Source organism: Trichomonas vaginalis, chromosome III (assembly GCF_026262505.1).
Source record: "Trichomonas vaginalis G3 chromosome III, whole genome shotgun sequence".
In the NCBI taxonomy this organism is placed as follows: domain Eukaryota; phylum Parabasalia; order Trichomonadida; family Trichomonadidae; genus Trichomonas; species Trichomonas vaginalis.
In genome coordinates this window covers 12,531,666-12,544,571 of record NC_067205.1, presented here as the reverse complement: position 1 = coordinate 12,544,571, position 12,906 = coordinate 12,531,666, and the positions used below count along the sequence as shown (strand labels likewise).

At 30.1% G+C, this 12,906-nt stretch overlaps 6 protein-coding genes and 1 pseudogene across 7 annotated transcripts, besides 1 other annotated feature; 2 read left to right on the top strand and 5 right to left on the bottom strand.

Annotated features, from left to right (window-relative positions):
• Positions 1-8,681: part of a mobile genetic element that runs on past the window's edge.
• TVAGG3_0689560 lies at positions 313-1,767 on the bottom strand (annotated as a pseudogene). Its single transcript has one exon. A coding segment is annotated over exon 1 (1,455 nt).
• On the bottom strand, positions 2,174-2,839 carry TVAGG3_0689550 (uncharacterized protein; the record flags this gene model as incomplete). Its single annotated transcript, XM_051242997.1, has 1 exon — positions 2,174-2,839. The coding sequence occupies one exon, from the start codon at positions 2,837-2,839 to the stop codon at positions 2,174-2,176; it is 666 nt and encodes a 221-aa protein (XP_051089584.1).
• Positions 3,462-5,093, bottom strand: TVAGG3_0689540 (phage tail repeat-like family; the record flags this gene model as incomplete). Its single annotated transcript, XM_051242996.1, has 1 exon — positions 3,462-5,093. The coding sequence occupies one exon, from the start codon at positions 5,091-5,093 to the stop codon at positions 3,462-3,464; it is 1,632 nt and encodes a 543-aa protein (XP_051089583.1).
• On the bottom strand, positions 6,324-7,004 carry TVAGG3_0689530 (uncharacterized protein; the record flags this gene model as incomplete). The annotated part of the gene is made up of 1 exon (XM_051242995.1): positions 6,324-7,004. One exon carries the CDS (start codon positions 7,002-7,004, stop codon positions 6,324-6,326), a length of 681 nt encoding a protein of 226 aa, XP_051089582.1.
• A 149-nt stretch (positions 8,682-8,830) lies between the features above and the next one.
• TVAGG3_0689510 (uncharacterized protein) lies at positions 8,831-10,177 on the bottom strand (the record flags this gene model as incomplete). Its single annotated transcript, XM_051242994.1, has 1 exon — positions 8,831-10,177. One exon carries the CDS (start codon positions 10,175-10,177, stop codon positions 8,831-8,833), a length of 1,347 nt encoding a protein of 448 aa, XP_051089581.1.
• Positions 10,178-10,541: 364 nt separating this feature from the next.
• Positions 10,542-10,757, top strand: TVAGG3_0689500 (uncharacterized protein; the record flags this gene model as incomplete). The annotated part of the gene is made up of 1 exon (XM_001316714.1): positions 10,542-10,757. The coding sequence occupies one exon, from the start codon at positions 10,542-10,544 to the stop codon at positions 10,755-10,757; it is 216 nt and encodes a 71-aa protein (XP_001316749.1).
• A 1,446-nt stretch (positions 10,758-12,203) lies between these two features.
• TVAGG3_0689490 (Nbl1 / Borealin N terminal family) lies at positions 12,204-12,729 on the top strand (the record flags this gene model as incomplete). Its single annotated transcript, XM_001316713.1, has 1 exon — positions 12,219-12,689. One exon carries the CDS (start codon positions 12,219-12,221, stop codon positions 12,687-12,689), a length of 471 nt encoding a protein of 156 aa, XP_001316748.1.
• Between the last annotated feature and the right edge of the window lie 177 nt (positions 12,730-12,906).

Sequence of the window (12,906 nt, the reverse complement as noted above, 5' to 3'; positions counted from 1 at the left end):
AGTTCTTCTGGGTTGATTCTTTTCATTAATTCTAATCTCATTATCCGTAATAATTGATTTCAAAGCGTTGAAGTTTGCGAGTTTGTCTTCACCAACATTCTTGAGTTCATTAAGTACAAGAAACATTTTATTCTCAACTACTGAATTGAAATTACCTGTTAGCTCACTTATTTCAGTAATGTTTTTGCATGAATAACCGGCGAGAAGTTCAGAAATAATGTCTGTAAATCTGTTTTTACCTATTCCCTGAAGTCCTTTCAAAATAATTGCTGTTTCATTCTTGATTCCAGGATGTTGAATCATTGATGCAATTCAGCCGAGTAGGTATTTATACACTTCATCGTTATTATCACAAACGGCTTCTTTAATGAAATTCATAAACATCTCAATTTTTGAGTAATCTGGTTTTTCGAGAATGTTGTATTTATAACCTTGAAACGTTGAGAAAACATCTGGGGAATCAGATTTAAAGCAAACACCTTAACGGTTAATGAAGACAATTGATTTAGTAGTACATCCCATGCTGTTATGGTTTTACCTTCTTCTTTAAATAATTTAATCATTTTGAGTGACTCTTTCATGTTTGATTGAAGAACGAATGATATTTGATTCATTTTGTCGTGGATATTATAGTCCTTTTGAATGAAGTATTTATTTCCACAATCTACAAAACGGATTACACGTGATAAATCCTCAATTACTTCAGAACTGTTTTTATACTGATGATTTTCAGCCTTGCGTCTAATATCTGTTATCAAAAACGAGTCATCAAGTTTTATATCAAATGTTATTTTTGGCTTACGTAATAAAGGCAAAACATATTCATCATAATATTCCTTTTGATATAGTTTTAGAATCTTCACCAAAACAAATGGAGAAGTCATTAAATGTGCATATCTATTACGTGCTTTATCAAAATTACTTTTTGCATTTTCTGTTAAACTGCAGAAGTTATAAACGTTATCGTATGCTTCATTAATTAAATGATTAGGTAACGAATTAATTGCTTGAAACAGTGTGAATAATGTAACTTCTTTTTCTAAATTCATGTTTCCACCGTCATTATGTACTTCAAAATCACTGATGCCATCAACTATGCTCTGGGCAAGTTTATCGTCAATGTTTACATCTTTGTTTTCATTCATTATACTCTTTATTTCTTCATTCTTCTGTTCAACTCTTACCTTAATATTCAAATCATTTAATATATCATTCACTGTTCTAGTTAATGTTGAATCGTAACTTCCACGAATGAATGAGTATGTATTGTGGTTCTGTTGCATTCTTGCGAACTCTTGAATCAGCCATAACCACTAATGAACGCTTTGAATCATCCATAGAAGTCATTATGTCAATATCGTAATCATTGCAGGAATAACATTTAATCATTCTGTTCGAAACTGCATAGAAGAAATTAGTGTTGCAATAAATGTGAAGACCTCCTGAAGCGGTTTTAACGATAACATCTTTATCTGAAAGTTTTGATAGAATGTCTTTTCTAACTGTTTCTTTAAGTTCATCATTGTACGATTTATTGATATCAACATCTATAATCGTTAAATTTGATATTTTATTTACTAATAAAGCCGTACCAGTTTTCCTTCCTCTTCCTCCATCATGTTTGAGGTAGTTATGTAAATCAATCATGTTTTCACCAATTCTTTCGTTGAGGGTTTTAGTTTCTGCCACAACTAATTCCTCAACTAATGAATCAATAACTTTTTTATCAGAAACGATAAAGTTGCTGTTGTTGTTTGTTGCCGTCATTTATATAGGAATAAAAAAATAAAAATAATTTTAAAACTAACTTTATTTTTGGACTGCATCATATTTCCAGGACTGTTGTCAAAATGTCATGTTGTCTCATTTTTTCAGAGAAGTTAAATTACCTGGTGACCTGGTGACCCCATCAGTTATTCAAAAATAATTAATTATTGAATAACCTGAAACCATTAACATAAACATTAACGATAAAACATATTTCCAGGACTGTTGTCAAAATGTCATGTTGTCTCATTTTTTCAGAGAAGTTAAATTACCTGGTGACCTGGTGACCCGGTGACCCCATCAGTTATTCAAAAATAATTAATTATTGAATAACCTGAAACCATTAACGTAAACATTAACGATAAAACATATTTCCAGTCGTTTATGATAAAAATAAATGGTTCATTTACTCACAATATTTTTGTACAAAACGACCCCAAACTTTTAACTTCTTTTCTGCAGCTTCAAATGCTATCTTAGCGAGTTCATATTCTCTAAATTCTCTCTTTAAATCTTCTTGTTCCCATTGGTCTAGTTCGTATGAAGAATCTCTATAACCATAACATATCTCATGTTCATGTTCTAATTGTTTTTCGCACATTTTTCCAACTTCTTCTTCAAACAAATGTTTAGCATTCTCTACTGTATCTTCGAGTTCTTCTTCATCTAATTTCTTATGAACTTTCTTGTCTATGGAGTTCATAATATCTTTGACATAAAATGCATACTTTACTGAGCACCATTCAGCAACAAAATGAACTAGGTCAGGATATATGTAAATACCTTTGAATTCATTTATAACACCCTTAGTAAGCTCATAAAATGCTTGTTTTGAGGTTGAGCCACTTTTGGCTCGACCGTATTCGTTCATCCAAAACTTAAGAATTTCCTGCATTTTAGTACTATTGAGAAATCTGTTTAAATGGTTTAACCTTCCCGCTTCTCTTGCCATCTTTGTTGCATTAATGTAACCATCCTTGTCTCTACGTAAGACTTCAATACCATTATAACTGCCTTTTGTGAATGTTTCACCATTAGATTTGTTTGTGAACGTCTGTGCTTCGACTGACATTTCTGTTCTTACATACAAAATAAAAAAATAAAAATAATTTTAAAACTAACTTTATTATCGCCTTCCTCCAGTGATGTTGTCAAAATGTCATGTTGTCTCATTTTTTAAAAGAAGTTAAATTACCTGGTGACCCGGTGACCCGGTGACCTGGTGACCCGGTAGCACTGAAATAAAATTTTGTTATCATTTTATTAAGTTCATCTTTAGTTAATAATTTAAATGGATTCGCTAATGTTCCACCTTGAGTCACAACACTTGCCCCGGCTAATTGTGAAGAACCTGGGATAAGTACTCCATGAAATGATTTCATTGGTATCATTAATTTAGAAATAGTTGGTTTAATTAATTTTGTCATTTATGATAAAAATAAAAATTTAAATTTTTCTCTTTCTCATTTTCTCATCCTGTTTTGGTTTCAGCAACTTTTCAAGTTGTTGTCTTGTCAGTAACTTTAATTTTAACTTTGGATCAAATATTGGGTTTCCATCTTTATCTCTTCCAATAACACCATATGGTAGAATCTTCATTTATACTAAAAATAAAAATTTAAATTTTTCCGTTCGCTCTTTTGGAGCTCAGGACTTTCAGTCCGTTCTAAAGTTTTTTTACAAACATTGAGCGTTCATTGAACTCTATACCATGCGTAAACTGTCATGTAAGGTGGCATGTATTCTTTACTTTGTCCCGTTGTTTGTGTATATCCTGAAACGAAATGTGTATGGTTTCCTTCTCCCTGAGTGTCACTCCAGTAGCAATTTATAGCAAACTTAACGTCGTCTTTAACATCATATCCTTTACCTTTTGTCATTCCTAACCAATCCCAATATCTATGCTTATGCCAACCTGCTTGAGATGTGCTTAAATCTATGTAGTGACTGTGTGCAGGTAAATTTTCGCCTGTAATTGTTTTACTTCCACCTGTTTCCTTTGAAGAGTTTGCACAATACAAAAACCTGTCGACTATTTGTTCCCATGCACCAACACCAAACATTACTTGAGGACCTCTTGCATCCATAGATGTATAAATAGAACCTACTGGGTTCATTAAATCAAACATATGAGATAATATAGGATTGTCTCTTTTGAACTTAAAATATAGTGCAACTATTTCAGGTTTCTTCTGGTTTGTGTCAGAATATTTTTTATAATATAATCTCATGTTTTCAGGGTAGGTAAAATCTTGACTATAATATTTATTTCTGTCATCTGTATAATAATATACTATTCTCGTTTTTTCTATTGCATTATATCTTTTATATCTATAATAATCTAAATATAATGTTAGCTTTTGTTCATCTACACGTGGTGTTCTATTGTTATCTCCATAGTCATAATAATATGGTGCTGGAGCTGGGTTAGGCAATGTCATATCTGCCATTTCATAAACTCTTATATATTTCTTTTGTTCGTCTCCATATAAGTTTAAGTAGCAGTTGTTGTCTAACGGAACTTTAACTTGTGTACCATCATTCTTTTTATAGCTTACATACATTTCATTGTTATTTTTCGGAATGAGTTTACACCGTGTACCATTTTTTAAGGACTGTACAAACTGCCATCTAAAATATTTATTTTCTTCATTGACAGAAAAGTCACCAACAATAGTTTCAATATTTTTTGTTGTTCCTATCAAACTTTGGTATATTTCATCAACATAAACCAAATTTGCCTTCTTCATTAATTCACCATTAACATATTCCTTATCTGCTTTAAGGTCTAAACATCCTGAAACCCATCCTGTATCAGCTTTAGTTTTAAAAATATTTGATGCCCATTCATGATACCATTCAACCTTTTCTTTAATTTCATTATCTTTTTCATCAACATAAACCAAATTTGCCTTCTTCATTAATTCACCATTAACATATTCCTTATCTGCCTTCTTCATTATGTCATTAAGGAAACCTTTTATGAATTCCTCATTTAAATTAAATCTTCCAATCTTCAAAACTTTAGGAAATGCATTTAATGCGTAATATCTTTGTTCTTCTGGTGGAATTGATGTTATATCATCTGTTATTCCTTTAATTTTTGAATTCATAAATAAAATTTCTTTTATATTTGATATCACTGCACCACCTTTGCAAACGAATTCAAAATGGTCATTTTTCAATACTATCTCCAAATCTCCATATTTCAACCTTTGCGTTTGTTCTGCCATCTTTGAATTATATGCATATATGGCGTATGTAATGGTTTGAAGGACCTGGGCGCTTTGTGCCTTAAGTTGCTGTGGTCGCTGTTGTTTAATCATTTATTACGATTTAAAAATAAATATTTAATCCGTTATCTCATCAGCTATTTTCTCTATTTGAAATTGCCATAATATTTCATTCATAAATTCTAAATCACAATCAAATAGGTCAGTTATTCTAAATTTAATATTTGATAAATCTTTTGAATGAAGAATAAATGAATTACCGGATAATTGAAACGGATATGATAAAGAAAATGTGTTTAAGTTGATGGATAAAATGTTTTGTATTGATGGGTAAGAGTTAGGGTCTAATGTTTGATGTGAAAATCTCATTGGGGTATTAACTTTATCACATTTGATTAAAATGAAATTGGAACCAGTGTCAGAATACAAAACATCCCCAACATCTTTTTCAAAATTTAATATCCCCAACAATGAACAAAGATGAGGAGTACAAAATTTAATTTTCAGCGGAAATTTAATAAGGTTATTTATTTCATCAAGTTCAAAAAGTTTATCAGGTTTTGATTTAAAATTTTCTTCATACCATACGATAAATGATTCATTTAAATAACTTAAAATCGTGTTAATATCCCATTTCGCTATCACATTATTTATATACATATCATACGTTTTTTCATGGTCATCTTTAATAAATGATATATAATCTGAAGGGTCTAAAAGAATGGGATTAAATTTACCACTCACAGAAACGAGAGTAACATTATAAATTCCGCTAACTGTTAAATTTAATTCACAACTATTATTCGAAATAATATTGATAATTGACATTTTTATTACGATTAAAAATATGGTAAAGCGTTATTTTCCAGTGATAAATAAAACTAGAATAAGATTACCTCAAGAATTCATAAATTCAACGAATAAGAAATTCATTCATGTTATAAATTTTAGTGTTTTCAGAAAATATGAGTCGATGTCATATTCATCAACAGGTTATATTTCACTTCATTCAAATTTAGTTCAATCAAACCCATATAATGACCATTTCATAAGATTTTCAGATGGTATTAAAAATGTAATTGATAGATTAAAATATGAACAGATTGACAATATCGAATTTTTGGAATTTTGGTTTAAATATCCCGATGGAAAAAAGATTGAAGTTAAAGATAAAGCTGATACTATAACAAAAACAATTACAATGTCCGATCCGGATAGTGGGGAACAAAAAGAAATAAAACAAACGATAGAAACTGGTGAAAGGTCAATTATTATTGATTATGATTCAAAGGATTATTATTCGATAATGTTAATGCTTGAATATTAAATAGCCTTAACAAAGAATTTTTCAAGTGATATTTTATATTCATCAACTATTTTATTATAAATATCATTATATGTTAAATGAAGTTCTGTTGTTGTTCCATTCTTTGATATCTTAATTGTGCTAATATCCTTTATAGGATTTATTTTTGCAACTGTTCCGCAGCATGAAACCTCATCATCTATGAAAAATTGAATCTTAACGTCTGAATCTTGAACATCACAAAGAATGGCGATAATGCGAATTAATGATTCATAAGGTAAAATAATTAAACCGGATTGGTCAATTAAATTTATTATTGAATCATAATTATCAGTTATTATATCACGGTAAATTTTCATTAATTCAGAATTAATGTCTATTTTATATGGGTTCTCGATGTTTGATGAAAGAGGTGGGGGGTATGTTGGATAAGTGGGAATTTCAACGGGTTCTTTACCAGGTTCAGATAAAATGATTGGGTCTCCATTCTCATAGTTTTCTTCATTCTCCTCATTCCCCTCATTCTTCGGTAAGTCACGAGTTAATAAATTTGGTTGAGTTGCTGACCTTGTTAATTCAGGGCTAACATTAACTTTAACATTTTGAATAATTCGTGATTTATCATCATTTACGTTATAACCAACCGTAATCTCTGCTTTTGCGTTAGTGTTCTTTTGATTAGTGAAACGTCTTCTCATTTATAATCGAATAAAAAAATATATTTAAACTTTTATTTTACTGGAACTTTTGAATCTATTATTCCCTGTATTTGTTCATGAAGTTGATTTTTAGCTGTTTCATCGAAATTAATAGACCTAATATATTCATTAATTGCATTCTTATAATCATCTGATTTCTCAAATTTTCTTTTATCTGATTCCTTAACTAAATCATAAGTTAAACCTCGTTGCTGATATAATGGTTTCTTAATTAAATCTTTGAATGCTTGAGATAAAGCACCCGATGCAATTCTTGCTACTATAATTGGTTGGAATTGCTGTTTAAGTTCATCTTTAACATTTGCGAAAACTGGATCGAATAAAGCAACTTTAAAGAATTTCTTAGCTGAAATTTCGGGTCTAATATTTGCATATTGACCATCAAACTGGTTAGAATATCGTGGTAATCCATCCGGTCCCTCTTCAATAGCATTTAATTCTTCATTGAAATAAGAATATGGATTATGACGGTATGAATTAATTGGACCATTTTCACCTTCTCCAATGTATTGTTTAACAGCTTTTCCATTTTCATCAAATTGCATAGGATAACGTTCATTATATGCTTTACGTTTAGGATAATCAGATATAGTTAATTTGTAACCATTTATGACTTTAATATTACCTTGACCATCAGTAACGAAAACTTCATTTATACCATCGGGTTTTCCATTTGGACCCGTAATGTCTGCTTCGTGTGCTTCCCAATTTGGACCATGACGTTTGGCATATGCTTGAGCTTCTGGTAATGTTAAAACGTTTCTCATTTGTTTTAACATCTTTTTGAAGACCAGCAACAATATGAACTAATTCTTTCATTCCTCAGGAACTTTCATAGTTCTATTATATGCACCCCTTTTGTTTGTCCCTTGTTTTAATGGAACTTGTAGAGAGATTTGCTATTTCTGTCATGTTTAATTATTAATAAAAAATAAAATTAATTATAAAAAGTTAATCAAATTTAACACCTCCTTTATTTAAATCAACTATTATTTTTCCATGTTCACCTAATTGCTGATATTGTGTGTAAAGTTCATTAATGCTCATTGGTAAATTCACTTGATAAAGCATAACGTTCAACTGTTGACGACTAAACCCACTGAAAATGAAAAGTGTTGATAGATTTGATTTAATGTTTGTGCTTAATGCTTTGAAATATTGAACAGCCATAAAGAATGAACACTGAATGTGTCGACATTGAGTTAATAACTGATTAAAATATGATTTCTCATTTGTTATTAGTTTGATTTCACTGCATCATCTTAAGAAAAATGAGTGAATGCAAAAATTCTCTATCAAAATTTTGAAATAGAAAGTGTTTCAAATAATTCATCCCGTTGTTTATCAATAATTTTATCCTCTAATCCTTGCTTCTTGATTGTATTATATAATTCTTTTATACATTAAAAAGTTTTTTAAATAATCTTCTGCTTCTTCTTGTGATAAATAAATAATTGGAATTTTGATTAAATGCTTTAAAGATTCAAATGTATCATCTGAAGGTGAACCTGAACGGTTGATATAAATTAACACATGTGAATGGGGGGAAGTGTTAGCAATAATGATAATTTGTTTTAATATCGTTAATGTTTTACCTTTATTTTGTTTACCAATTGCTGCAGTGATTGAATTTAAGTAACATTCAGAATATGGAATTTTCATTAATTTTCCTTAGATAGAGCATTTCTATTATCACTCAATGCTTCATTAATCATATCATCTACGTATGTATTATATACTCCTGCTAATTCTTCATAAGGAGTGGATGAATTTAAATCCATTTAATCAAAAATAAATTTATAATTTTAAACATTTCTATTCATCAATATTTCATCATATGAACTTCTATACTGTGGTGGTGTACCTGTTGGATGATATTTCAAACCTTCGTCTGGTGTCCATGTCCAATATGTAGTCCTAGTAAACCAAACCTGAGGAGGATTTGTCACCTTTGAACAGTAAGTGTCATTTCCACCCTGAATGATTGGATAAGCTTTCACTTGTACTGTAACTTGTGAGTTGAAAGTTTCTAATCCATCAAAGAATATACCCGCTCCATCACGTTGAACTGGAATAGTGCATAAGAATGAAGTTTGGTCTTTCCATGTTCTAGCTAATGGCGTGCCATCATCTGCATTCAGTGGTCTAGTTAATGAGTCCTCGTATTCTTCCGTGCATTCATTCACTCCATCTAAATCAGAAGCTCGAAGCATACGTGTAAAGAATATGTCACCCACTGTGGTCATCGCTTGATCGGGGAAGTTTCTGGAATCTATAGTGACCTGAAGACCTCGAAGCATTGGATTTTCTAAAACTGTTCTTTGCATTGCATTCTTCGGAAATGTTAACACAACATCTGTAACATTATGAAGAGCGTATGAGAAATCTGAGCTAATACCTTCAGGAGTGATGCAACCTCCATTTAGTGAACAAACGTCAATATGTTGAGCTGGAATCATGAATGGATCTTCCTTACTAAATAAACGTGGTATTGCTTTAACTGATTCTTCAATTAAACCGTATCCTGGTGTAATGCATTTATCCTCTAAAACTTCCATCTTTGTGCATGAAATAATAACGTCATCAACTGTTGCGTCAGCAGATGTAGCGGCTATGTTTGTAATTATTTTGGTAGGAAGTCCGATTTGTTGGAATTTGCGATCATATTTATAAACATGATTCATAATCTTTTCATAATTTTCATCAGTTATCTTTTCATAAACGTAATTTTGTAAATCAGCAACTCTTAACGGGTCAACCTGACAAAATACTAAAGTATCCCTGAAAACATAATATTTAAGAATGATATCACCAAATGATTTAGGATAATCATCGAACGCCTGAAATGCTAACAAATCATTTACCGGAATAATCATATCAAAAGTGACATCAACTTCTTCATTTGCTTTCTTGAAAACTTCTGAAGGGTCAATATATTTACCACATACTGAGTTATCATATTTTTGAACATTATTATATAACGAATGAACAAACTTTTTAACTTTCCTTTCTGATTTTGGTTTATATGTTGCAAATGCAAAAGATTCACGGGCGCAATCCATCTGAAGATAACCGGCATCACCTCTTTCGGTTTCTACTTCTAATTGTTTAAAGCTTTGATTTGATGATTTGTAACCAACGAATAAACGCATACATTTAAAAGCGGCATCACATGTGAAAGCTTTATTTGAAACTAGAGTTGCTTTAACTTTGCGTTTAATATATGTGTCACCTAATTGGTTCACATCATGAGCTGGGTTTGTAATTCTTAAATGAGTTTGTTTATCATCAAAATATGGAGCATCAGAGTCATAGCATGAACTTTCAAGTTCTCTATAATATCTTCTACCATCATTCTTTGCGAATATTTCATTTATCTTTTCGAATGAATGAAACACATTTCCATTAATCGGTTTAGTGTTTGGCACTAAATAGTTAGTCGTCATTTATTAATAAATAAAAAAATCAAAATTAAAAGATGGAAATGAATTTTTAATTTTAATGAAATAATCAACTATGGCTGCAGGTATATTTAAGAAACTGTGGGATAGAGTAAAAAGAGGGGCGAGTAAAGTTTGGGAAACATTGAAGAAGGGAGCAAATTGGATATTTAAGAATAAAGAAGCAATTAGTGGAATAGCTGAATCAATAACGCCAAAAGCTGCCCCAATAAGAGAAATTTTAAATAAAGGAGAAAAAGTTTATCAAAGACTACAACCGATACTAAGCTAAAAATAATATTTATTTATTTTTCCACTATCTACCTCCTATTTTATTAAGTATTCCTTCAGCTATTCCACCAATTGCGTTACCTGCTTGTGCTCCCATCGCCGGATTACCTGCTTTAGTACCTAATACACCACCTATGATAGTTCCTGCCGTTTTCGCTACTGGTGCCAAAAAGTTTGCAATGGGTTTAATAATCTTTTTATGAACCCAACCTGCAGCTTTCTTAATTCCATCCCATAATTTTTAAAGAATCCTGCCGCCATTTCTGATTTAATATTAATTAAAAAAATATATTTCATCACTTATATTCTAATTTTTATTTATTAATAAATGAAACCGTTTTTAAAAATAAATGAAACAGAGGAGGAAGAAATAAATGAAAGTGAAAATGTTCAACAAAAAATAAACGTTGTTAAACCAATTACTGAAATAAAAATTTTTTCATCTGTTGAAGAATTTAATGACTATTATGCTAATAATAAAAAATTATTTGAAGAATTGACAACGTGTAAATTGAATAAAATGTTTAAAGTTGATGGATTCAAAATTTCAAAAATAAAAGGGGTGATTAGTTTGAAATCTATTCCTCAATCAAGAATCACCTCATTAATGAAAATTGATGATTTAACAAAAAGAATAGAAGAGATTGAAGAAAGAATGAATCAAATAATTGATTTCATAAATTCAAATAATCATTAGTTTCTAATTTCTTTTTACTCGTTTATGAGGTCTTTGATTATGACTCCATTGATTCCATTCAGGATTTAAACAATGTTTAATTAATCGCGGAATATCTGACATCATCTATATATATAGCTTCTTTTATAAAAGATGAAAAAATAAATTATTTTAAAATTAATGTTAATTTTTTTAAAATGTGTTTATTTCATTATGTATGGGTTGAGTGTAAATGTCTTACAATTTTGAAAATTTTTAAATCTTGATTTATTCAAAAACGTAAGAATAAAAACCGTAAGAATCATACATTTTTTACTTCATATGTTAAAAAAAATGATACAAAATCGCTCGATATTGTATGAATTCTTACGTTTACAAAAAAAGTCACATAACCCGTCATATATACTACTTGGAGTATTTCCACTATTATTTATGCATTAATATCGATCCTATCAAATGAATTTAAACATATTAGAGGAATAACAACATGAAAAAAGATTTTGAGAAGCAGATAATTTATAATTTTAGAAAAATTATTTTCAGTATTTAGTCTGTAATCAAAATACTTTCCTGGTTTCACTGAGAATAATTAGGTATAACAGTACTATGTATTACTAATGAAAATGTCATTAGATATTTAAAAATATTGAGCTTCTATTAATTTTAACATCAGATTTATTAGTTACTCTTTGAGCTTCATGAGATCTCCGATTTTGATATTAAATTTTCATAAAATTCTTTACACTTCATAAAAAAATTGAGAGAATGTACGTTTAAGCAACCAGTATGACTGATTGTGATCCGGCTCAACTCATTCTTGAATTCGACCAAGAAACAGCTTCTAGGAAAGAAGTAATTCTTAAGAACATGGAAACTGCAATTAATGGCATGTTAAACGCTCTCGAATTAACTTTATTATCAATTCCAGATTCTGTTCGTAAAATGCCAATGAAACGACTTGTTGAAGAGTTTGGAGGAGATATTCAAAAAGCTGCCTGCGCTTTCATTCCGAAATCTCCAATGAAAACACCAACAAAAGGACAAACTACTCCTAAAAAGCCTACAAAGAATGCATTATATCAAAATGCTTCTCTTTCAGATCTTTTGAACCAAAAGGCTCAAATGGCTCAAAAATCTTCGGGAAGAAAAACTCCTACAAGGGGACGCCTTCCACCTAAGTTACCAGCATCAAGTGCAAGACCTAAAACACCTACTAGAGAAAAACCTACCCCAAGAAAAATTGCGGCAAAATTATGATTGGATACCAATTTTAATTGAAATATCTGTAAAATATTAAACCTTTCTATGTTATTTCTAAATCTATATTTACGAATGATTTTTGGGTCTTTTGATCAAGTAAAATTTACAAAATCTACGATTTTTCAAGTTTATTTTGTTTTAAAACGCTTCTATATTGAAATATAAGAATTATCTTCAGCGACATCAAAAATTGAATTTACTTTTTCAATTATCA